Genomic DNA, 26715 nt, shown 5'->3' with positions numbered 1-26715 from the left:
GTTATTGACGCAGTAACTTATGCATCTATTCTTCTAATTGAAGGTCAGTACGATAGAATTTGCATTGCGGCCAGTTTGTTCTAGCATTAGAAATTGCAGCTTGCAGAATCACGTATCATTCATTTTCTCTGAAATTTCTGGCGAGAAACAGTATTCTGAACCCCCATATTCCGAAATGCTGACCACTGACTCCCCTATTACCTACCCTACGAGAATATTTTTGCATTATGCGATTATGTGGATTATGTGGGCTCACCATAGACAATGTAATCAGAACATTAATGAGATACACAGTAGCGCAGAGCAATCCGTCATCCCGCCAGTAACGAAATACGAAGTAAAGAAAGCCTTTGGAGCAATGCATAGGAGAAAAGCTGCTATTGAGGATCAGGTAACAGCAGATCTATTGAAGGACGCAGGGGGGATTGTGCTAGAAAAAAACAGCCACCCTCTATACGCAATGCCTGCTGACCTCGATTGTACCAGAAGCTTGGAAGAACACCAGATTTACCTTAATCGTTCAAGGACTTGAAAAATTATACACCGAACAGCTTACTGTTCGTTGCCTACAAGGTATTTACTAAGGTAATGGCTATAGAGTCAGGGCAACCTCACTTTTTAATCAAGCAAATGATCGGGCAGGCTTTAGTAAAGGATATTTCACAATAGATCATGTTCACACTATCAATCAGGTAATATAGAAATGCACAGAATATAACCAGCCCTTATATATAGGCTTCATAGATTACGAGAAAACATTCGACTCAGTGGATACCTCAGAAGTCATAGATATATTGCAGAATCAGGGTGTAGAAAAGCCTTGTGTCAAAATACAGGAAGATATATATCGCAAATGTATAGTTACAATCGTCCTCCATAGAGCCAGCAATAAAATTTCAATAAGAAAGGGCGTCAGGCAGGGAGACACGATCTCGCCAATGCTATTCACCGCCTGTTTACAGGAGGTATTCCGAAGCCTGAATTGGGAAGAGTTGAGGATAAGAGTTAAAAAAATAACTCAATAATCTACGATTCGCTGATGGCTTTGCCTTTCTGAGAAACAAAGAAGATTAACCGCAGATCATGATCAATCAGTTGCACAGGCAAAGCAGAACAGCGGGTCTAAAAATTAACAATCAGAAAACCAAAGTCATGTTTAACCGTCTAGCAAGGGAACAGCAGTTCACAATTGGTAGCGAGGTGCTTAAAATGGCAAGGGTCTACTTAGGGTAGGTAGTGACCACTGATCCGGATCATGAGAGGGTAACAACTAGAAGGATAAGAATGAGGTGGAGCGCATATGGCAGGTTCTCTCACATGAGGAATGGCAGTTTACCAATATCCCTCAAGATAAAAGTGTATAACAGCTGTATCTTGCCAGTACTCACCTACGCACAAACGTAGAGGCTAACAAAAAGGGTTCAGCTTAAGTTAAGGAAACGCAGCGAGCCCAAGAAAGAAAATTGATAGGTGTAACGTTAAGAGACAGCAAGCGGATAGAGTGGCTGAGGGAACAAACGCGCGTTAATGACAGCCTAGTCGAAATCAAGAGGAAGAAATGGGCTTGGGCAGGGCATGAAATGCCAAGTGAAGATAACCAATGGTTCTTGAGGGTAAAGAAGTGGGTTCCAAGAAAAAGCAAGCGTAGCAGGGGGCGGCAGAAGATAAGGTAGGTGGATGAGATTAAGAAGTTTGCAGGCATAGGGTGGCCGCAGCTGGCAAAGAACAGGGTTAACTCGAGAGTTATGGGAGAGGCCTTTTACCTGCAGTGGGTGTAGTCATGCTGCTGATGATGACGACGATGATGATGAATTATAAGAATGCATTTGCATGAAGGCTGCCTGAAGCTTATAAAGAGTAGCATACAATCCTGGGAAAACTAACGTTATTCCCACGGCCACAAAATTTAAGCACAACTACTCTGAGGGTTGTGAATTCTATCAGTATCTAACTTTTCTGAGGAATCGTCGCACACCGTTCGGACGAACTAACTCCAATGCTTGGTTAGCATCGTGGTTACATATGAAAGAACTCAGGGATCAGTGTGTTGTGAGCCGTTCGCTGTGTTCTATGCTACACAGCACAGGTTCAGGTAGTTTCAGGCAACGGTCATATATTTTTTTCATGAGGTCATCATGTTCAATGATTACGTCTGTGTGCACCGTCATTATGAAATCAATATTTCTAACACTTCGTTTCTTCGCGTCAACCCACCGCTCTGCCTTAGTATAGTAGCCTTTGCGTTCGACTGTTGGTACCAACGTCGCGCCAGCCTCATTACAAACGAAGCGATACGGAAAAACGCCCTTGAGCTGAGAGATGCCAACGTACGTTGCTGAACTCCAGGTGCTCTGAATTGCTCTCTAGGCACTACGTTGGTGTCTCTTTTAGGCCATGGGCTCTATCCGGACGTTAAATTCGTCATATCACCACCGTATGCATGTATCTGCTCTTTCTTTTCAGGCGCAATGGTCTCTTAAGCATGAGCGCTAACATAACAGTAGCGACATCTTTAGCTCTCTAATTTTATCCTGTATTGCAGGGCTCAGAGCAGATGACACAGCACACACTCAACTGAAGCGTACCAGGGCAGCTGTGGGGCGTAAATACCGGGTATGTTTGGGATGACTAACAAGGTTAATGCACTTAGTGCATTGCGCGTTAGATTTCAGTTGTATGCGCCGGTATCTCTATCTTATTCATATAGTAGTTATTTTCCATCGTGATAATTTTTAGCGCTCACGAATGTGTGGAGTACAGGCCTAAGATTCATCGTTAATTGATCAGCAACATTTTTACTAAGTCAGTCCCTAGCGTGCCCTTTGAACGACACATCTCCTGGTATATCATGTGCGCAGAGATAGATGAAGACACAGAGCTTGGCGGCGAGGACCAGGACGGCATTAGTGGGCAAGCTCGGCTGCCCGAACAGAGCGTCGTGAGGAACCCGGTCAAGTTACCCGGAGGCCGTTCGGTGGAGCCGTCACGAACGTCGACAGGCAGCCTGAGCTCCGTCCCAGAAGTCACGCCGCCCACAATGCCACCCACGGGGAGCCAGCCTGATACATCCGGACGGCACACAGTCACCGCACCGTTCACCACGACTGCGACAAGCACGCCCAGTAAGTCTTCATGATTCGAGTGCAGTTGAAAAGTGTGATTTCTGACCTCGGCCTTCAAAAAAAAAGTGTGATTTCTGACCTCGGCCTTCGAAGAGCCTCGAGGTTGCCGCGCGTCGCGGAAGCGTCTCTGGACGTGTCCCATATGTGCTCCTCGATTTCTCGGCAAAAGGTATAGTCATTCACCCCAACTCATGCAAGTTCTCACACAACAGCATCCGTGACGTTACAAGGACCGTGTGGATACCAAATTTGAGGTGGGAAACCATTTTTTTTCCAACTTTGAAGGGTCTTTCTATGAGCACCGTGTCGCTGCGAGCTAAGCCTAAAGATAGCAGGGCCTAGCGCCCGTGCTTAGGCGTGCTCCGGCGGGGTCATCGACCTCACCCAGGCCCTAGAGGCGCAGAGTTTCAAGAAAATGGCATCCGCTATGCGTGTCGAAGTGGAGGGTGAAAATATCACGCCGGAGGAAGTTTCCGAGAAGTTCGGCTGGCGTGTCGCTGGAGAGAAGAAGACCCAGGAGCAAGAGAGCAAGCTAAGTCTAACGCCGCTGAACGGGGGGCCGGCGGCTGCCGGGCATCGTCGCCCGCAGCGGAAAAATTTCAAGAGCAAGCTACTCAAGGCAGCGAGAATGCCTGAGCTGCCGAGACAAGATATCAAGATCGTCATGCGTCCCAGGGGAGGCTTGAACCTTGGGGAAGTATCTAGATTCGAGATCAGCCGAGCCATCATCGCAGCTGCGAACGTGATTGGCGAGGAGGTGACGCAAGATGTTATCTGCCCGAACAAACAGCAAAACATAGTCGTTATCAGTACGCCTAACCGACAGAACGCCGACCGCTACTCGGCAGTCAGAAACCTCACTATCAGCGGCACGGCACACGACGTAAGCGCCTACGAGACCGCCCCCCACGGCATCGTTAAGGGCGTCATCAGGGGTGTTTCGATGACGGACACTATTCAAGAAATCAACGACTACATCGTTCAAGACTATAATCCCACTGCTCTGCAAGCCAACCGCATCGGCAAGACGACGACGGTGGTCATCGCATTCGACGGCGACAAGGTCCCGAACTACATCCGATACGGCAACCTGCTGGTCGAGTGTTCGCTGTATCGCAAGCAGATCGATATGTGCTACCTGTGTTGTCGCCTCGGTCACCGGATGGACGTATGTCCTAACCCCGAAGACAAGATATGCCGTGGTTGCGGCATGAAGAATCCCGAAGAAAGCCACGTTTGCACTAACCCCAAGTGCAGCCTCTGCGGGGGCAACCACCTCACCGCGGACAAGGAGTGTAAAGCGAGATTCAAGACACCATACGTCGTTCTAAAACTGCGTTGGGAACGCCAGCAACGAGAAGAGGTGCAGCAGCAGCAGCAGCAGCAGCAGCAGCAGCCGAGGGGGGCCAGCGTGGCAGGCGCCGGACGGGCGTCGCAGCCGCTCCCAGACAAGACGAGGGAGAAGCAAGAGCGATACCAGGTCACCATCGGCAGCTGGGGCTCGCAGGCGCGAATCTCGTTCGCGGTCCAAGTCGAAGACGCGGCGGAGCAACGGCGCCGAGAAACAGGTGGGCTGGGCAGCGGCGTCTCCCGTCGCTCTCGACAATAGCAATTTCCCTCCCCTCCGCTCCTCCCACCCTTCCAAAGACAACGAGTGTAGACACTCTCTGGAACTCAAACAGATGATAGAGAGGCAGAATAATCAAATCAAGAGCCAAAACGATCAGATTCAGGCTATGATGGAGCGCATCGAGACGCTCAGTAGAACAACGAACAGTGATAATGATGTCAGTGTGCTTAAAAGGAAAGTACCCAAGAGAGACACCTCCAGCGCTGCTCCGGCGGTGACGAAGCCGACCATGCCACCGGCGTTGACGCAGTCTGTGACGAAAGCTCCACCGACAGAAACGGCAGCTGTTGCCTTGGAGGAAGAGAAGGTCGAGGCTGCTGTTCCTCCGACAATGGAGTCAGTCATGAGCATGCTTACGCAAATCTCCAGCCAAGTTTCTCAAATGTCTGCGCAAGTGAACAGCCTAACAGTTAGAATGGATAATGTGGAGGCCAAATGCAGCCAACTCTCCGTTAGAGTCATGACGTTAGATGCAAAAAATAAGCATCTCACGGTTGCCAAGATGAAGTTACCACGACTTAATCTAGGGGTCAGGCCGCGAAAAGTTGGTTCCGTGCGCAATTCTACCGCTCAAAAAGTACAAAATGACGAAGACTAAAGGAAAGCAGAGACTGCGACGTTACTTCAATGTAATTGCAGGAGTATTAGAAACAAGATAGGGGAGTTACAACTTTACGTAGATAAATTGGACCAGAAACCGGAAATCATAGCGTTACAAGAGACCAACGGCCGGGCCAAGCTCGCGGGCTACATTACGTATACCGACCCCAGAGAAAAGGGTACTGCGACCTTGGTCCGCAGCAACGTGGCACCTACACAGCACGTCACCACTCAGCGAGGCTGCGAACATACGCTTATCGAAATACACAGCAGAAGAGTGGGGGGTGAAAAGAACATTTTCGTCCTGAATGCGTATTGTCGACCGTCCAGCAGGGTCATTGACCTTGAAGGCACCATATTAGACTGCATTAAAGAAGCAAGAACAAGACCGCTTTTAGTGCTAGGAGATTTCAACTCTGCCCACACGATGTGGGGTTACAAATATTCGTCCAAAAGAGGGAACCAATTGGTAAAAGCTATAGATGATCACGACATGGAGGTGCTTAATGAACCGGGCGTAGCGACCAGGACAGGCACTAGCACGGTCAGAGACACCACGCCTGATCTGACGTTAATTCGGGAGAACCTCGACGCTACTTGGCGTACCACGGGGGAAAATCTTGGCTCAGATCACGACATCATTTGTGTAACCCTCGGGGGGGACCGACATCAAGACGAAACTGGGTCAAGCCAACATCACAGACTGGGACCGGTTACGTAGAAGCGCAGCTAGTGAAGGCGCGGACGAGGACCAAGACACCAAGACGTATGAGGCGTGGGCCAAAAAGCAACGCGAGTTTGTAAAGAAATTTACGCAGAAGATTACTACGACTACGAAAGTTCCCTTCGCAGACAGCAGGCTTAGCCACATGTGGGCGGCCAGGCACGGTCTTACTCGAAGGTGGAAGAGGCAAAGACATAACAAGAAGCTTCGCAGACGTATACATACGCTCAACAAGCAGGCGGCCGAGTATGCGGAGCAGCTATGCAGGAACTATTGGATGAAGATGTGTGAGGACCTGCAAGGCACACTGTCTACAAAAAAGACTTGGAAGCTGTTGCGGCACCTCATAGATCCGTTAAAAAGCAAGAGCGCATGCGCTCGAGACCTCACGAGAACGATCAACAGTTACGACGGGGACGGGGAGAAGCTCATTAGTGAACTCACAAGTAAATACCTCAAGACCGAGAAGAGCGGTAAACCGACTCACGAGTATGAAGGGGAAAGCAACGTCGAGATGGACGAACCCTTCACCGAGCTGGAGCTGGTTGCGGCCATCGATGAAAGTAATCAAGGCAGCGCGCCGGGCATTGACGGCATTACATACAAGATGCTAAAAAATATGAGCGACAAAAGCCGAGCTGAACTGCTAAACCTCGCCAACGCGTCCTGGGAGAAGGGTTCGTTACCAAAAGAATGGAAAGAAGCGGAGGTGCGTTTCATTCCCAAGCCGGGGAAACCACCCCACGTCGACAACCTGTGCCCCATCTCCCTCACGTCGTGTGTGGGGAAGGTGGTCAAGCGTATGGTTTTCAAGAGACTACAGAGACATCTGGACGTCACTGATCAGCTACTACCGACTATGTACGGATTCCGGAGGCACCTGAGCACGCAAGACGTCTTGGTGCAACTACACGAGCTAGTTATCAAGCAAGCGAAGCCTCATACGCCAAGAGCTATCCTGGCGATAGATCTAAAGAGGGCCTTCGATAACGTCACACAGGAAAGTATCCTCCGTAACCTGCGCCAAACGGGGTTCGGGAAGCGCACCTTCAAGTATGTGCAGGATTTCTTAACCAACAGAACTGCAACAATCGAAATTGGAGAGGAGAAGTCGAAACCAATAGCCCTGGGAGACAGAGGCACCCCGCAAGGGTCGGTTCTTTTGCCGCTTCTCTTCAACCTGGCACTCCTTCCTCTCCCGACTTTGCTTCAAGACATAGAGGGCACAGATCACGCTCTTTACGCAGACGATATCACCGTGTGGACATCGAGGGCAGGGTCGGAGAGTTGGATGGAGGAGACCCTTCAGAGAGTGGCAAAGACCGTGCACGAGTTCGCTCAATCGTGCGGCCTGAGTTGCTCGCCCCAGAAGTCGGAGTTACTCGTCATCAAGCCCAGAAGAAAGCAAGTAGACCAAGAGAACATCCGCATCACCATCGATGGGGCGAACATAACGCCAACCACGCAAGCACGTATTCTGGGTGTCATCTTCCAGAACAACGGCAAGGCGGGGGCGTCGATAGACAAGATAAAGGTTTCAACGGAACAAATTTCGCACATGATCAGAAGAGTAACGAACAGAAAAAGAGGATTCAAGGAGGACGATGCACTGATGCTCGTCCAGGCCTTCGTGACGTCGCGCATCGTTTACGCGGCGCCGTACCAGAAGTTACTCAAGAAAGACCAGGACCAGTTGAACGTTATTATACGCAAGGCAACCAAGATGGCGCTGGGCATACCGACGCATTCCTCGACCGACAAGCTTCTCGGCATGGCCAAGCACAACAACGTTGAAGAGTTAATAGAAGCTCATCTGTCCAATTACAGTCCGGCTCAGTCAAACTTCGGTGGGACGTCGCTTTCTCGCCAAGTTGGGCTGGCAAGAGGCAGACCGGAAGGAAACGGGACCGTTACCCAGGTTGTGGGCGCATGAAATCTACAGTAAACCGCTGCCTCGAAACATGAGGCCGGGTCCTAACGACGGCCGCAAAGCGGCTCGTATAGCGGCTTTGACGGAGACATTAGATCAAATAGAAGAAGAACAGGGCGTCACTCTCTTCACAGACGCTTCATTACCCAAGTTTTCATCGAAAGCCACGCTGGCAGTTACGACGCGGGATATGCTCGTAACCTGCGCCTCTATTGAGACGTCTTTTCCAGAGGTGGCAGAGGAGGCCGCGATAGCGCTAGCAATCGCGCAGCCCAAAGTGGGAAGAATTGTCACTGACTCGCAAAAGGCGTATAACAGTTATAGAAAAGGGTGGGTGTCCCTTGCGGCACTAGGAATTCTCAAAAGTAAACGCGACGTTCCTGAAAGGAAAGCTGAGTTGATATGGACACCGGCTCACTCTGGGCTGGAGGGCAACGAACTTGCCCACCAGTTCGCCCGAGAGATGGAATACCGGGCAGAAGAAGGTGAGCCACAGTACATTATTAGTCATAAGGACATTACAAACTATTACAAGACGGAGAGGCGACGTTACCCCGATCCTCACAAATCGCTTACCAGAGAACAGCAAGCGATCTACAGGCAGATATAGGCAGGATCCTTCGCGCACCCTTATCTTCAAAGCAAGATATACCCGGAAAGGTACGAGAAGGGATGTGATTTCTGCAAGGCGCAGTTAGGCACGCTCCAACATGTCATTCGAGTATGCAACTTCAACAAGGAAATCCCCCACCTCTTACCTGCCCCACTACCCCACCCCATCCCTCACCCTCCCTTACCGAGCGATGGGAGACCTTGCTAACCAGCCCCGCCATGGAAGACCAGCTCGTCCTGATCTCCAGGGGCCAGGCGGCTAGGGAAGCATATGGGTCCCGTGAAGAGGGAACCACTCCCATCGACGGCGTCTAAGTAGACGTCGAGCTCGAATCAATAAAGTTTTCTCTCTCTCTTCGAAGAGCCTCGGCCTTCTCTCTGGTGAAAAGAAATTCCTTTTGAGGTGTACCTTTCGGCACCACTTTTCACGCCTATCGCTCCCGCTGTGTTGATAGCTTGTAGAAATATGGGGCTGCTGTACGAAAGAAAAAATTCTGAGGGCATTGAAGTGTGCTTACGCGGAGGAATCGGAAACGTGTTTTGAGGAAAGGGGCGCAATAGCGCTCTAATTTCGACATCTCGGTGGACACCTCAACCGCGCCTTAAAGCATGCAACTGAAAGGGCATATGTCATCGGTACGAACTCCTGTTGCGAGTATCAGAAAGCATGCAACTGAAGGTGCATATGTAATTTGTCCAAGCCCGTGTCGAAATGTAAACTGCAACTAGTCTGAAACATGTAGGCTATATGCAAAGAGATATGCATATACACCAACCAGAATGCTATACGACGAAGGGTTGCTCAAAATTCAAAATGTCATCTGTCGCGACACCATAGTGGACCACATATGGTAAGGCCTATATACAAACGACTTCTGGCTCACTTGAAGGTCAACCGACAGCGCACAGTGTAGTGAACCTTTCGCTTGAAAAGCCTAGTCACAGACACTGTTATCTTGAAGTGAATCAGATATTTTCGGAGAACTCTTTCTGAGGCTATGCGCGAGACGCTACGATGGCGTCACGGTGGTGTCTGCATCTGCATGGTTCGCGCACGAGTGCGCAAAAAATGCGGCACATAGACACCGGGACCCTACTATGCACGGGCAGCCATATATATGTTAGAAAACGCAGAGCTGCTGCCTTATATCGGTACTTGACTATCAGCATTGACTTCAAAAATGCCCAGTTTCTTTTTTTAATTTGATGGATATAATACGACTAAGGGATGTGCCTCCTGCAGTGTTCCCTGGCACTCGTACTATCACTGTAAATCAAACGCGACCAGGATATCTGAACTCATTACTCAAGAGCACAAAAATTTTAACACCAGGAAAATAATTATAGGCGAGCTTTGATTAACACATCTGTGCAGTGGAGTTTCAGGCATGGAAGTAAAAAAACAGTAAAAAGTATCCAGTCTAAAATAACGAGAAGGTTCAATCGTTTAAAAGCTGGTTTTTGAGGAAAGGAAATGGCGCAAGTAATCGTCTCACATTTCTGTGGACACCCGAACCACGCCCTAAGCGAAGGAAAGGAAGTGAGAGTGACGTCCCAAAGCGACTCAGGCTATGAGGGACGCCATAGTGGAGGCCTCCGGAATAACGGCGACCGCCTGGGGGTCTTCAACGTAAACTGACATCACACAGTACACGGGCGCGTTTGCGTTTTGCCACCAACGAAACGCCGCCGCCGAAGCCGGGTTTCAACCCGGGAACTCTGGCTCAGTAGCCGAGCGCTCTAATCACTCAGCCACCGCGGATGGTATCAATCGTTTGCATCTTCCGTTTCAACTGCTACACGAGCGCTTGATGTTCGGGTGATCCCTTGCCAGCGTGGGAAGCGAGGGAATCTGGTAAAAGAGGTGGCATGTAGGACAGCTAGGTCACGTAAGCTTATGCTGTCATTAAAAGAGAAAGGAAGCGGACAGAGTGGGTGGGGGAACAAACGCAGTTTAATGACATCGTAGTCGAAATCAGGAGGAAGAAATGGGCTTGGGCAGAGCCTGTAATGCGAAGACAATATAACCGTTGGTACTTAGGGGTAACGGAGTGGATTCCAAGAGAAGGCGAGCGTAGCATGTGGTGGCAGAAGTTTAGGTGGGAGGATGAGATTAAGAAGTTTGCAGGTATAGGGTGGGTGCAGCTGGGAAAGGACAGGGTTAATTGGAGAGACATGGTAGAGGCCTTATTTTCTCTGCGGAGTGTGTAGTTAGGTTGATAATGATGATGATGACATTGTGAGCAATGTGTCCACCATAGCGTGTTGCTGTTAAATTGATGATTGGTCGCGAGATCGTGCTAAAGAAGAGCTAGCAACCTGCGTCGCAGCAGTCCCACGGTAGGCAGCACCTGCAACAGGGCAGCTGCGCATCGCTTACCCACTACATCACTGTGCCAGGAGAAGAATGCGGACTCCCCAGGGAATTATTAGAGAATGACCAATAACAATTTTCTGTCATACCTATAAGGCGGAGCTTATGTGTCCGCTCCAATTTTAAAGTGAAGCTCTTCAGTGCCTGTTCGTGGGTTTAACCGCTTTGCCTCCGGCAGTGTAGCCAAGCCAACCCGATAATAAATAAAAAACTGCTGCAACTGGGATTGAAATCCGCCGCGCCGCGAACAGATCGGCTTCACCTGCCACTGCACGAGAGCACTAGGCTATCGCCGCAGCCCATGACAATCTAGCGTTAACTGCAACACACTCTCGCGCTCTGCATTGCACATCAAGGTCTTAAGCTAATACTCCTATCAGGCTAATATACATATTCTCGCGCACTGTGCATTGTACATCGTCGTCTTCTTCAACTAGTGCTCCTGTTGAACTAATTATTTCACCAGACATGCCGACGACCCAGCAAAGCAAAACAATGAGGGAGATATATGAACTTTGGAAGCCTCTGGTTGGGCCCCGGTTTCGCCGTTAACATCGAAGGAGCCAGCAACCTTTCCTCATTAGAGTTCGCACGGCTCTTCTGTTAACGCATGTTGTATTTTCCAATAATAGGCAGCCATTTGTTTCAACTTGTGTGTTTATCAAATTGGCAAAACCGGTAACTATATATCATGAAAGTTTTTAAGGTATGCGCTGTCAATTACACTGATTTTTCCTTTTCTCCGCAACTGAAGGCCGGCCGAGCGTGGGGAGCCCGTTCGTGTGCACCGTTAGCACACTGTACCACACCTTCGTTCTCCGCCCTCTCGACGGCGTGTGCAGCGTGCTCTTCTACGACTCGTTGTACAAGGAGAAAGCAAGCAAGCTGCCTGTGGAGAAAAACTCTAAGGCGGAGCACTTCCTCCAGCTGACTGCCCACATGACTCAGACAAAAATCGGCATGTCCTTCAAAGTCGAGTGAGTAAAGCTCTTGATAATTCAGCACCGCAATAGACAAATATTAGCCTTCTGCCAACTCAGTTAATTTGACTGCATGCAGAAAAGGTGCGTATCGCTCCTGCGTGCGTGTCAAGAGATTCATTATCCGGACTTTTTTTGCAAAAGAAGCCCAAGACCGAGCAGGTGATCTAGTCGAATCTTCATATTTACTCGAAGAAACTGGCCACTGAGGCCTTCTTATAATTTCCAGAAGCAATGCTATGTAGTTATATTCCATTATGAAGAATGGAAAACGCTCTAATTCCACCGGACTCCAAATAAGTTGCCGGCGAAACGCGCTGGATATATGAACTGATAATTTTATTCGTCTAATCGCGAGTATCTGCAGAGTAAGATGATAGCGCATTCAAAGCAAGAAAGGATAAGACATGCCATTCGATACGCCAGTTGACGAAGAAGTCGTGTAATGAAATAATCTCTTTCTTTGCCCACAGGACTTTCGGACGGCGTGCTTGCCCAATAAGGGTCTCACTTATTATTAATCACCCCCTATGAAGATCTCCCTTACTCACGGATTTTGTATCTTCTGAAGACACGAGGACTATAAAAATCAGACGTGCAGGATTTTGAAATTAAAGCTTTGCAATGTACGGCAAGAATGGCATCCGTGCCGCTGCCCGTTTCTACATGCGTGGGATGCTCGCATGGTCTTTTATGCTAGGTCTTTCAAAAAATCGCACAGGCACTGATCAGTCCATACTTTTCAAGACTTTCCCCTCTAAATCTTGCACATCTATATTGAGTGCCACCCGTTTCCTGAAGCTATAAAGAGAAAGATCTTTGAGACGCTGAGTATTCCTCAACAAGGACTGTTTAGCAAACGCACTCCGTTCGAAAGTGTTTTGGAGAAAAAAAATAACATTCCTAACCGCATTACAAGAAAGCCGGTGGTGTGTGTATATGAGTGTGTCTCCTCGCTGGAGATACAGATAATCTCAGTGATGAGAACACAGATAAGGTGGCATCGTCAAGCTGCTGTAGGTTTCACACACCATGCCGAGCGGCGCAATTTCAAGGAATCATATGCATGTTCTTTCGTCTTCTATACCTCCTATTGCTGGCCTCAATGTGGCGCCAGTTTTTTCTACTATATTCGTGCCAAAACTGTGAGAAACACTTAGTCGTACGGCGTTCCGGGTGGTGTAATGCGATTTCTCTTCGCATATAGCTTAGATATGTCAAATGATTCCTACGCCGGCAATCATTTAGTACGTGTAACCAACTAGCCCCTCAGTTCGTTCTGAGAAAATTCGTTACATATGCTAGTAAGGCTGCAGGCTCGATTCCGACAGGGAGTCGAACCAACGACATATGCACCTTCAGCTGTCTTCTTTTAAAAAAGCTCTGAAAAGGGCGATCAAAAGAGCTGTCATACGCCTAGCATATTAAAGGACGCCGCTTAATAAATATCCTCCAGCAAAAATTTTTTCAAGCTTGGTCTTAAGACCTATCTAGCAGCAGATAAACAGCTCAGCAGGAAAGAGGAAATCATGTGGAGGAAATTGCAAACCGGGGCGTTTCCAAACCCTCAACTGTACTGTAAATAGCATCCTCAAGTCTTTACTCCTAAATGTACGCACTGCGATAGCATAGCAGGTCTTGTCCACATAGTCTGGATCTGCCCTTTCTATAAAGACCCGAATAGAAATGTACAATCCTGGGATACCATATTACTCATCCAAGAAGCACAAGAACAACGCAAAGTCATCGGTCTCGCCCTGACCGCCGCCGAGTCTCAAGGGATTCCAGCCGACGGTTAGGGGAATGAAGAGGGGTTTAGGCCTTCTCCCCCATCATTTTTGAAGGGTGCGATTTAAAGATATTTCTCTCTCTCATGAGTTTTGTGGAATCTAAGCTATCTCCTTTCAAAATTTCAATTTAAATTTACGCGTCTTCGCGCCTTTCCCTCTCCTCTCGACACTTTTTGCAGGTTGATATGTCGACGTTCCTCCCCCGGCCACACTCATTCAGCCGCTCCGCGGGCTGCAACAACGCGCGCTGGCATTCCCGGTGGGCGTAGTTGGCGCTGCGAAGCAATCATAGCCTTCCGCTGCTGACGTAACGAGCGCTACATGACGTGGTACACGCGGATTCAGGCAAAAGACCGGCACCGCTCGTCGCTGCGAGGCGCGGAAGCGGGATTTTTTAAAAACGTCAATTATCATCTCGCGTTTGAGGTTTTGTACGCGGCATTAACCCTTTAAAACGAGGTAGACGTTTGCATTGAGATGTGAGGCAGTTACTGCGCCGATTCCGTTACTCAAAAAGCAATTTTCATATTAAAATTATGGCGCAACCGTTCATCGTACACCGTTGCGCGTGGTGCCATGCAACTTCTCGTTCCATATATAGGATAAGTTACCTAATCAGGTTGGCGGTTAGCTCGCGACAGGTATTCGAATTGAGTGTCCAAGTGTTTTATTCGGACCTTTGTGGACTCAGTGTTCGTGGAAACATCATTCTGAGGCGGGTCTTCGTTTTATTTCTCAGTGCGAAACCTCCTGCATCGCAGTCCAACGCCCACGATAACACACTAATGCTATCGCCTTCACAGCACGTAGGCAGCATTAAGTGCCCTCCGAATTTTCTTTTAATGCATAGCTTATACAAAGCGCCCTGAAACTATTTTTCCTTTTTATTCCTCCCTCTCTTTTCCTGGATTTTTCCGCGGTTAATTGACTAAAATAATCATATTTAGAGCCGAATGTGCCGTGCACTTTATTCTGTTCCTCCGGATGCGCTGTGTTTTCTATTCTTCAGAAATGTAGTGCTTTTCAAATTTTCAACCTTAGCCCAATACAAATAAAAACAAGTGCCCTTGTTCAACATTTACAACGAGGCCCGCCTAAGTATTGCAATTCTCTGATTAGGCCTAGGTCAGAACGAAATGTTATAATAATCCGGTTTTCGTTCATGGATCCGCCTTTTTGATAGCAGTTTGAACTTGCAGATATATTTGTAAGTATGCGAAACATGCCGTGTGAAACATTAAGCACACTACACGCTCTCCGCAGCTGGCGAAGAGCACGATTATTTGAACATCAACAGGAAAGGCATTTGGCCCGGAGCAGATGTAATTGTTTTGATGTTGTTCTTGAGGTGATCAAAGACTGGGAATTTTGGTGCCAAGAGAAGGAAAAAAGGGGCAATAAACAAACATTTCATTCATATGTTATAATAATATCGATGATAAAATTAATAGAGATGGCTTGCTCATGGCGTGCTTCAAAGCCCACGCGCATTTTTTGCATGCGGTATTGATAAATTCCCCCCCGCCCCCCCGTAAAAATAATCCGACCTAGATGGAGCTGCAATCCCGCCATGAAAGCTGACGGCAATAAACTGAAAAGCCTACTGTGAATAAAAATTGGCAGTGGCTCATCTATGCCAGGATATACGTAACGAGAGCTGCTGTTCCCCCTGGTCTAGTCACGTGGTAAGTTATACGACGAGCCTTTACATCCTCCTGTTCAGTTCCTATTCTTCGGTCGTATCCATCTTCGCCTCCCTCCGGCCATGGCATGCCGCTGTTTCCGCTCCGCGTCCTGGCGTCTGCGCTTGGGGATGCGCTCTTCTCTCTGCTTGTCACATATATTAAGGAGCCTAAATTAAATTTTAATGAAAAGGAGTGTGAAGAAGACGACGCAGATTAACCGAAGAATAAAGAGGAAGAAGAAGCATTCGTTGAGGTGGAGAGAGATGATTGGTGGAGAAGCATTCGGTGAGGTGGAGAGAGATGATTGGTGGAGAAGAAAAGAAGACGACGACAAGGCTCACGTGGACTAACACCGAGGCTATAAAAGGGCGAGTCAGAGCGAGTCACGTCGGGGAACAGCAGAGAAGCGGAGGCTCCGGCGGGTCAGGGACAGTTTGGCTGGAAGAGAGCGACGCCGGCTACTGCTCCGGTGAGCTCGCGTTCTACGGCAACGCATAGTGGACTTCCTGCCGTGCCTGATCCCGTTCCGGGGAGTCAACAGAGGACGCTACGACCTGCTACGGCCAGGGGTGTCTCAAGCGCTGTTGCCACCCATGCGGGTGGTGCCCCTACGCCAACGACACCGGCATCACCTCCACGGGCGCTTGGACCTGGAGCTTATACGACGCAGCCAGCGACGCCAGCCCGAGCACGTCGAACACCGCCAGAGACGCCAGCCCAAGCACGCGAGGCAGAACAGGATAAAAGAAGGATAGAACGGGGGGAGTTTTTGTGGAAACAGGCACATGTCGCGGGAGGATATGAGGAGATCACGGACAATGATCAGCGTTTCTTAGCGGGTACAGAATCTCTTAGACCAGCCAGAGTTTGTCCAAGGAAGCTGATGGCTCCTTTTGATGACAAGAGAGATGATTTGGATGCATATCTGCAACGATTCGAGCAGATAGCTTTGGAGCAAGGCTGGGAGCGCAGTGAATGGGCCACGGCATTAAGCATGTGTTTAGTCGGAGAGGCGCTAAATGTGTTTGGAAGCATGCCTGCTGCTGATTCCATGGAATACGAGAAAGTCAAAAAGGCACTCCTCCAAAGATTCAGGTTTACCGCAGAGGGTTTTCGTGAGTGATTTCGAATCGCGAAACCTGAGGATTCGGAAACCGCGAAGCAGTTTTCCTGCAGGCTGACCAACTATTTTGATAGGTGTCTTGATATGTCAAACACAGAAAAGAGTTTTGAAGGTGTGCGTAACAAGCTGGTCACAGAGCAATTTTTAGCGTGTTGCAGTTCAAAGCTGGCGCTATTCCTGAAGGAAAGTTGTGTTCATTAGAAGAGTTCGCCGACGCTGCAGATCAATTCCTCGAGGCTCAAGGTTAAGGAATTTGGGTAAGGCAAAAGAGGAAAGCCCAAAGACCCTAGAGACAGATGCGGCAAAACCAAGAGCTTATCACGGTGCCTCTAAGGCGACAGTGAGGTGTTTTCTCTGCGCAAGGTGGGACACCGTGCCGCTGACTGTTGGACTAGTAGCGCTGCCCAGAAAACACAGGTTGTGTGTCAAGGTTGTAAGAGGAGGGGTCATAGTATGTATGAGTGCCGATACAGAACGCAGGACCGAGCTGCATGCGTTGTCGACTCAAGGGTAGAACTTGTCACGCCACCCGAAGTTCCACAGCTGAAAGGAGAGCAAACGCCACTGGAAAATGAGGCAGTAAGTGGAACACCCAAGTCGAAAGCAGCAATGCCAGTGGTGGTTGGGCAAATAGGGGACCGTCCTATATTGGTGCTTAGAGACAGCGGAGCTAACACAGTCCTGGTTCGTAGAAGCCTGATGAAGGACGAGGATCTTACAGGGGAAGCGTCGGCCGTCACTCTGGTAGACAGCACAATAAGGTACCTTCCTGAAGCCAGGATTTTAGTGTCCACGCCATATTATACTGGGCAGGTAGTGGCAAAATGCGTAGACCAATCATCTACGATCTCATCTTGGGGAACATTACGGGTGCAAGAGGTGTCGAAGACCCCGATCCCGAGTGGAGGATGCTCGACGTTGAAGAACAGCCAAAGGAGGAAAGGCCTGCGACAGCTCAGACGGGTGCAGTCAGTTTCTCGTCGGCAGTGGAGACAAGAGCTCAAGCTACAGCCCGAGCAACGCAGCGTCAGCTTTCTACTCCTAGTGCGATGTGCTTGAGCGTAACACCGGGAGAAATTGCAATTGGGCAAAAAGAAGACCCTGGCCTGAAACCTGCTTCGAAAGAGTCGGGGAAAAAGTGAAAAGAAAGAAGAGTCGCACGTCCTTCGAATGTCAATTGGTAAATGGTCTTCTGCACAGGGAATGCATATTTAGTTCAGGAAGGCGTGTCCAACAGCTGGTGTTACCAAGAGATATGCGAGAGACCGTGCTACGCTTTGGACATGACGCCATTATGGCCGGACACCAGGGTGTTCAAAAAACGGTGTCCAGGATCACCGAGGAGTTCTTTTAGCCGGGTGTTCAGAGAGACGTTAAGAGCTTTGTTCGTTCATGTCACGTGTGCCAGCGCACAGTTCCGAAGGGAAGAGTTTGTCTCGTACCTCTGGGCAAGATGCCAGCCATCGACCTACCGTTTCAGCGAGTGGCGGTTGACATTGTGGGGCCAATCTCTCCAGTATCCGCCAAAGGCAATAGGTATGTGCTTACTCTGGTTGACGTGGCCACTCGTTATCCTGACGCTATTCCACTGAGAACTATTGACAGTATCCATGTGGCGGAGGGTCTTGTGGAAATATTTTTGCGTTATGGGTTCCCGAGGGAAATTTTGTGTGACCGGGGCTCGAACTTCACATCGGAGCTAATGAAGGAGGTTAACAGCCTTTTGTCAGTGAGGCAGTTACTGACGATGCCTTACCATCCCATGTGTAATGGGCTTGTAGAGCGTTTCAAAGGCACCCTCAAAAACATGATCAAGAAAATGTGCCAGGAGAGACCTACTGATTGGGATAGATATCTCATAGCTCTTTTGTTCGCTTACCGCGATGTACCGCAAACGAGTCTTGGTTTCTCGCCCTTCGAGATGTTGTATGGGAGAACCATTAGAAGTCCATTTGCAATACTCAAGGAGCTTTGGGCTATTAAAGAGGTTACATCAGATCTCAAGACAACTTACACATACGTGTTTGAGTTGCGGGATAGATAGAAGGAAACATGCAGACTTGCACATCAAAGCCTGGAAAAGGCGCGTGAACGCCACAAGGGATGTTATGAAAAGAAAGCCATTCACAGAAATCTGAACCCGGGTGACAGGGTTCTTGTGTTGCTACCCATGGATCATGATAAGTTAATGATGCAATGGAAGGGCCCGTACCTTGTGACGCGGAAGAAAAAGGATATCGATATGATTGATGTATTGATAGAGGGCATTAAGAGGGTTTTCTATGTAAATATGTTGAAGAAATATGAAGAAAGAGGTCCTGTGCGGCGGTAGGCCCCCAGGGCAACTTGTTCGGTAGTGGCCGAGGAAACAGGTGATGCCGCCGAGGTGTCCACGTTCAGTGGAAAGAAAAACGCAATAGAGGATGAGGTAATTGAGAAGCTCAATTTGAATGCAGACAGTGGATTACAGGTCTACTCCAAATCAAGGGGGAGACGTTTTGGGATGGGCCAAGACAAATTGAGGTCATATGTCACAAATTAGACTTGTATAGAGATAGAGTTAACTGGTCAGCTCTGGGCGTCTCTGGGATTTACCTTGTTGTTGTTGTTGCTATTGTTGGTGTTATGTGATCATACAAGGGAGTGTGTTGTGGACACGAACATGTTTATTACGGACTCTGTACGGACAGCGGCAGTGGTGTGTTTGTGTTCTGAACACGCAATTTGGTCTGTGCTGGATTCAGAATCGCCACAGAAGATAGTCGGTTGGCTGGATGGCTTGAACATGAGGATGACGTGAGCAGTTTTTCATGGAAAAACTCTTTAGAGAGGGGGCCCTTGTCACATATAATAAGAAGCCTAAATTAAATTTTAAAAGAAAAGGGGTGTGAAGAAGACGACGCAAATTAACTGAAGAATAAAGAAGAGGAAGAAGAAGCACTCGTTGAGGTGCAGAGAGATGATTGGTGGAGAAGCATTCGGTGACGTGGAGAGAGATGATTGGTGGAGAAGAGAAGAAGACGACGACAAGGCTTACGTGGACTAAACCGAGGCTATAAAAGGGCGAGTGAGAGCGAGGCACGGTGGGGGGGAACAGCAGAGAAACGGAGCCTGCGGCGGGTCAGGGACAGCTTGGCTGGAAGAGAGCGACGCCTGCTACTGCTCCGGTGAGCTCGCGTTCTACGGCAACGCATAGTGGACCTCCTGCCGTGCCTGATCCCGTTCCGGGTAGTCATCAGAGGACGCTACGACCTGCTACGGTCAGGGGTGTCTCAAGCGCTGTTGCCACCCATCCGGGTGGTGCTCCCACGCCAACGACACCGGCATCACCTCCACGGGCGCTTGGACCTGGAGCTTATACGACGCAGCCGGCGACGCCGCCACCAAAGCCAATACCGGCATCATCTCCACGGGCGCTTACACCTGGAGCTTGTACGACGCAGCCAGCGACGCCATCCCGAGCACGTCGAACACCGCCAGCGACGCCAGCCCAAGCACGGCGAACGCCACCTCGACGCCGCCTACTGGATCCATACAACGCCGCAGCCACACCGAACCAACCGTGAGCATGAACGCCGACCACGAATAGTAGAACGCTAGTAGTAGACGCTGGTAGTAGTGTGCATTTATAGTCTTTGTGCTTTGTGCTAGTTTTGTTAGTTTTGTGTTCTAGTGTGTGCGCCACGTAGGGTGTATTAATTGTGCGCTTGTGTGGGTACACCCGTCGTCTAGTCCATTCTTTCGGTCCGAGTGTTATCCGGAGAGATCCGTGACACTTCTACGGCGTCTTCGCATTTCTCTTGGCCTTGTGCTGCTCGTTGTTTCTTGCTTGGACGGCTAACTGCCAGACTACAATGTCGGCATTCGCCGACTCGAGTTTATCCCATGTTCTACGCCGCGCAGTGTCGGCCTCGTTCTCTTTGGCCGCCATGTCAGTGTGGTTTCCGCCGCCTAATCGCCACCACCCCCTATGATATATACTACACCGCGACCCCTGCTCTCCTTGCCGCGTACGCGCAGTAGAGCGCAGCGGCATGGCGCGCCAGCTGCGTGCTCTGACGTCACTCGTCTCCTCGCGAATGTGCAGTCTCCTTGGATGAAGGCGAGCGGCGTCTGATCCGCGGTCGGCGCGCCGCGCGGGCAGCTGTGCAACTCTCACGTCACTCGGCTTCTCGCGCATGCCCAGAAGGGGCGACCTACAGCTACAACGAAACGGCGAGACTGCGGGTAATGTAGCTCTCGCTGCAATAAATAATCCTAAAACACTCAACCCTTCAACTGTTTCTTGAGTCTGCTGCATAACTGCGCCGCTGGATATTACGGAAGGTTTTGACACCGAGGACACGTCAGTTAATTTCAAGTCTCCTGCCCTTTTCAAAATTAAATCTGAAGTAAATGCTGAAAGGGTGGTACGTGTAAACGGTTCCGATGAGTGAAGAGAGAAATAGTCTTTCACTGTCTCAGAAGAAAAATATAGAAAATGTCGGACATTTATTCTTCCATCAATGCTGGTGTCTAAGTAACTTTGACGTTCGGCTGAGTCTGAGGACGCGGTGTCAAAGACGGCAGTGGCCACCTCATTTTGGTGGAAGTGAAATTAGGTTTTAAAACCTAAAGGTATTGTTCTAAATAACGGTCTCACAGCGCATCGCATCAAAAAAAACCGTACAAGATGTTTCTTGTCAAATAACTTCCCAAGTATCACACAATGAGTGCCCTGGTGGGTCCCACATGGGCAAGTTGGGCTGCGTCAACCACTAGAGCACCTGCGTCGTCCCCCTCTGGAAAATAATTGGCCTAGCCTAAATTGGGCTTGCCCCTACTTGATTCTACATGGGTCCCATATCGGTTTTGCTAGGACTACCTAATGCCACATTCTCATATCTATCCCACATCGGTCCCTTGTCGGGTACTTGATAGCAGATGAAACATTAAGGTGGGCTCTGTGCTGGAAAACCCTTTGCTAGCCCAAATGCGGCTGCCCACAAGAAACCGCTGTAGGTCCCACATGTGAAACGGGCGTGCCCAACTGCTGCCCACAATGGTTCCTTGTAGGTTACATGAGGGCAGATGCATCTTTTATGTGGGATAAAAGGGGAAAACCCCCCGCTAGCCCTAATGTGAATGCCCACACGAAACCTCTGTAGGTCCCCCATACGCTGTGTCGAGGTAGGAAAACATCCATCTTTGGGCCAGCATGAACTTTGGGATGCATCAACGTAGACAGACACATGGGACACGGAGCACACAGCTGTGTGTTCCGTGTTCCATTTGTCTGTCTACGTTGATGCATCCCAGAGTTTATGCTGGCCCAAAGGTGGATTCATACCAACTGGCCCCGAGGAATGCCATTTAGGGAAACAATTGCGCTCAATTCCTGCCCACATCAGTTCCTCTTAGTGCACAAGAGGGTAGATACAACGTCAATGTGGGCTGTAGGCTGAAAAAAACTCAGCTAGTCCAAATAGGGTGCCAGCCCAAAACCGCTATAGGTCCCACACAGCCCGCGGTAGGGCTGGCAAAAGGCGCGCTTACATACTCGCCACATATGTCTTTTGCAGGGCACTTGCCCGTAGGTGGAACAGATATGTTGGCTCTCTGCTGGAAAAATTATGTCAATCCTAATTGAGGCTACAAACACAAAACCTCTAGGGTCTAACATCAGCCTTGCCGAGGCTCGAAAGCGGGCGTACACACAATATGCCCACATCGGTCCCTTGTTGGGGTCTTTTGGACAGATGCAACACGAATGCGGGCGCTATGCGCAAAAACCACGGCAAGCCCAAATGGGGCAACCGATGCCGCAGGCAGTCCTACCTCGGCTACAGTGGGGCTTAACCCTCCGACGTGGCTCCATCCTGTTAAGAATGCATATTAAATTCACAGATTTGTATTATGCGCACTCATTACTTACTTACTCTTATAGATAATTTGTGACAAAATTCTTGCCATATTTACTCATTTACTTGAAATTGCATGATTTAGGCTCTCACACTCAACGAAATTGTGCAAAGTATTTAGACCGTGCACTGGAATCTCTGCACCCACTTAACAGGTTGCACTGGATTACCTGAGAGTCTTGAAACATCATTATAGATAGAACACATAGATGAAGTGTCCGCGCAACATAAAACAACAAGGTGTGCTGCTTGCACCAAGTACAATACGGGTTCATTTTGGGCAGCCCGCACATAGCCCATGCTTACAGAGAAATGAGTTGCTGGGTCAATGAGTTGCTAGATCAGGCTTACATAGAAAAATATACTGCATGATATTATGCCTCGAGGGTACAATGGGGGCGTTTGGGGTGCGTCGGCAGCTAAAGAATTTACATTGGCCCCATGTGGGGATCTTGTGGGCTGGCCCCAGTCATGCATGCCTGTTTAGGACCCGCATCGGTCCCATAAATATTTCGCATGGTCTGAATGCGACAAAAACCCAACCTTCACCCTCAGGGCCAACCGACATCTTATCAAAACCGAACCGATGGGGAGCTCGGTGGGCTACGGACATCAAGAAACACAGGCCGAATGTGGGCAACCCCATAAGGGCTACCCGCATTGGTCCCAAGTGGGACCTATTGAGGCGTATGTGGGCAGCCCACTGGGGCCGACTGGGGCCCGCCCACATTGCAAACCCCACATTGTTCCCAGAGGGGCTTCATGGGCTTCCAACATTCGGCCTTCAGAAGGTCTGACTTCATAGCCCGCTTCGTACAACAAGGTGTAGTTTTACGAACTCATGTTCATATCGCTACCTATAACACAAAAAGGTGGCGGTTTGGGCTTGTTGGTTGTGCATGACGTATAAAATAGTGCAACATCAGACAAGGACATGAACACACGCGGGCGCTAACTTGTAACAGTTTATTGCGGGAGAGAGCCTGTAGGTATATATGACTTGGCGATACATTGCGAAAGCGCGGCAGACAGTCAATTGTTAGTGACTTCTGAAGTAATCTAATTCCTTACGAGATATCCCAACAGAGGGTTTCGCTACGCAGTTATCACCTAAGCTATCTATCATTTCTGCTTCGATTATTTCTCGCGTGAGTTTGCAAGTGTTTTGGCAATGACCGTGCATGCTTGAAAAAGAGGTTTACACTTGGATTCACATTTTCTTCAGTGCGCATCTAAAAACCACCTTCCTTTTCTTTAACATTGTAGCGATGTTCACGAAGGCGCTCGTTTAAGCACCTTCCACTTTGACCTACATACTTCTTTTCACATGTCAATGGCATGCTGTACACAATGGATTCCGTACATTTAACGAACTTAGTTTGATTTACCTTGCACTCACTCTTTGTAGCAGGGCCTGGTCTTGTCAATCTGCAGTTTCTGCAGCTTCTCTGGAGCTGTAAAAATGACTTTCACTTTTGCCCGTTGTCTAATCTTCTTCAAGCGGTGGGACTTCTTCAAGCAGTGCACAAAGGCTCCTACAGGAGATCTGTTACCTTCATGCTCTACCACCGTCCCATTTTCTAAACAAACAGAAACTGGCTGTGATTCCGTACACTCACGGCTTGTCCCACCGCTTGAAGAAGATTGGACAACGGGCAAAAGTGAAAGTCAGTTTTTCAGCTCCAGAGAAGCTGCAGAAACTTTGCGGATTGACAAGACCAGGCCCTGCTACAAAGAGTGGGTGCAAGATAAATCATCAAACTAAGTTCGTTAAATGTACGGAATCCATTGTGTACAGCATACCATTGACATTTGGGAAGAAGTATGTAGGTCAAAGTGGAAGGTGCTTAAACGAGCACCTTCGTGAACATCGCTACAATATTAAAGAAAAGAAAGGTGGTTTCTTGATGCGCACTGCAGAAAATGTGAGCCCAAGTGTAAACCTCTTTTTCAAGCATGTACGGTCATTGCCAAAAACACTTGTAAACTCACGCGAGAAATATTCGAAGCAGAAATGATAGATAGCTTTGGTGATAACTGCATAGCGAAACCCTCGGTTGGGCTATCTCGTAAGGAATTAGATTACCTCACAAACCACTAACAATTGACTGTTTGCCGAGCTTGAGCAATGTATCGTCATGTCTTGTATATCTACAGCCTCTCTTTCGCAATAAACTGTTGGAAGTCAGCGCTCGTGTGTGTTCTTTCATGTCCTTGTCTGATGTTGCGCTATTTTATACGTCACGTATAACACATTTCTGTAGGTTACTCAGACAGGATTTACACAGGAAAGCCCCATTTGCCTTCTCTGTCCTATTCAGATACTCGGACCTCGAGCACGAATACGAGACAAGGGCTTTCGACGCTGGCCTGGACCAACTTTTGCGCCAGAACATATCGCACGTCGGAATTCTGAACGCCTCTCTCAACTACACACGTACCGGCAACATTACCTTGGCGCTCAAAGTACTGAAGGTACCTGATGCAGGCTTGTGGTGATGTGTTTGTCGCTCGTATGGCGAGCCGTACAAAATAGATACAGACCGATAGCCCTGCGCCATAACTGGGATATGCAACCATGCCGTTCATTGTTTTGAGTTGAAACGTTTCTGCAGTGATTTAGAAATGAGCATGTTTAACAAAGTATCTATTATTGGTTCTGTTCTCCATACTGATTATTGAAGCTTTAGCCTTAGCAGTGTCACTGCAAGCAGAAATGGCGAGCTACGTTATCAAGTTCTCAGTGGCAGGTGCCCACCTGCCAATGTGGGGCAGGTAGAAGCCTGTGCACTCAGAATGTTAGTTTAGTATACTCTCTATACGACCGAATTGTACTACTAACCTCGGGTTCACCAAACCTTGACATGCCACCTTGGATATAACGAACTTTTCTGGGTTAACCCACGATAAACAGGCCCTAAGCGTGCCACCTTAGAAATAATAAACTTCCGTGTGTAAACCTTGGATATAACAACAATATATGCATAGGCTTCTAGCGGAGCAGCTGGCGTTCCGCGTGCACCCGTGCGTGCGCGATGACCGGGTTTGTTAGGCGGCACCGTGGCCAGCGTTTCCCCTCAATGCCACATTCGCACAGCCGGTTTTTCGCTTCCTCCGTCGCCTCCGACGCCTCCATCGCCGCCGGAGCTGACAGTGGGGGATGTTTTTGAACCGCATCCCCCCCCCCCAAACTGGGCGGCCGCTGCCGCTGGACTGCACTCCCTTGCACGTACTGCGACTTCTTATTAAATAATATGTACTACCATTTATTTGTAATATTTGATTTCTTTTTAAAACAACCTATTTTTTAGTGTACGGCCCCCGAAAAAGCCAGGCAGTCGTGGGCCGGGCTCCCGCGAGGTCGCGCGCTCACCGATTGGCCGCTGGCTTCCCCTTCTCTCTCCTCCCGTACTTCGCTGTCGTCATTTTGACGTCACTCCGAAAAGGAACGGTTCGGAAACGGAACCGAAGTGGAATCTGGCCCCTGCTCTACGCTTCTGTCGAGCGGCGGCGACGGAGCCCCGCCCCACAAAAAAACTTGCCAGTCGCAACGCGAGCTCGCCTCACGTGAGCGAGAGATGAGTGCGAGAGCGCTGGCTAGCGTCGCGCCTTCCCTATCACTGCTTCGGCGGCGGCGATCCGCCGATGTGTGGGTGCACGGGCGGAAAAAAAGAAGCCCCTCTTTTTTTCTTTTCGCCGTCGATAGATGCGCGCGTCTTGCGCCCCGAAAAGCGCCCACTGCCAAGGAACAGACAGCGGATGACGGTTTTATTTCATTTGGCAATGTACGAAGCGTTCCAGGTAAACGAGTCTCCGATGAGGTTTGTGTATGCACTGGGCGCGGGATATACGATAAGCGAATTTGCATATGTTGCGCTCAAGTAGCACCACTGTTGTGTACTTGGATATCTCGCGCTATCTTTTAGAGCTTGAGCAAAAAATTACTCGGACGGTACCTTGCTGCGAGCAAGAAGTAAATATTTAAAAAGCCAGCAGCTATTCAGTATAAATTAAATGATCGACTGTGCAGAGCTAAAGAGAAAGGTAGACAGGGTTTAATTATGGTTACACCTAAGTTCGAGCGAAAGCATTTTGACAATGACCCGAACCAGATTTGGAGGTCGTCATCGTGTCGGGCACGCTCACTTATGGTTGCACGTTCAATATGGTTGGAAGCTCAGTTATGGTTGGTCCAAATCGGCCGAGGTCAAATTTCGGGGCTGGTCCAGGTCAAATGTACACTGC

The 26715-nt window shown here is 49.1% G+C and overlaps 1 protein-coding gene across 1 annotated transcript in view; it reads left to right on the top strand.

Annotated features, from left to right (window-relative positions):
• The window catches only part of LOC144108720 (uncharacterized), a 75572-nt gene that overhangs the window by 10892 nt on the left and 37965 nt on the right, over window positions 1–26715 (top strand). The window contains exons 2-4 of the mRNA XM_077641889.1: window positions 2859–3122; window positions 11747–11969; window positions 24792–24945. Coding sequence (XP_077498015.1) covers window positions 2859–3122; window positions 11747–11969; window positions 24792–24945 — 641 coding nt within the window. The remainder of the gene's footprint in view (window positions 1–2858; window positions 3123–11746; window positions 11970–24791; window positions 24946–26715) is intronic.

Source organism: Amblyomma americanum, chromosome 10 (genome assembly GCF_052857255.1).
Source record: "Amblyomma americanum isolate KBUSLIRL-KWMA chromosome 10, ASM5285725v1, whole genome shotgun sequence".
Lineage (NCBI taxonomy): Eukaryota > Metazoa > Arthropoda > Arachnida > Ixodida > Ixodidae > Amblyomma > Amblyomma americanum.
This window is presented reverse-complemented; position numbering and strand designations above follow the sequence as displayed.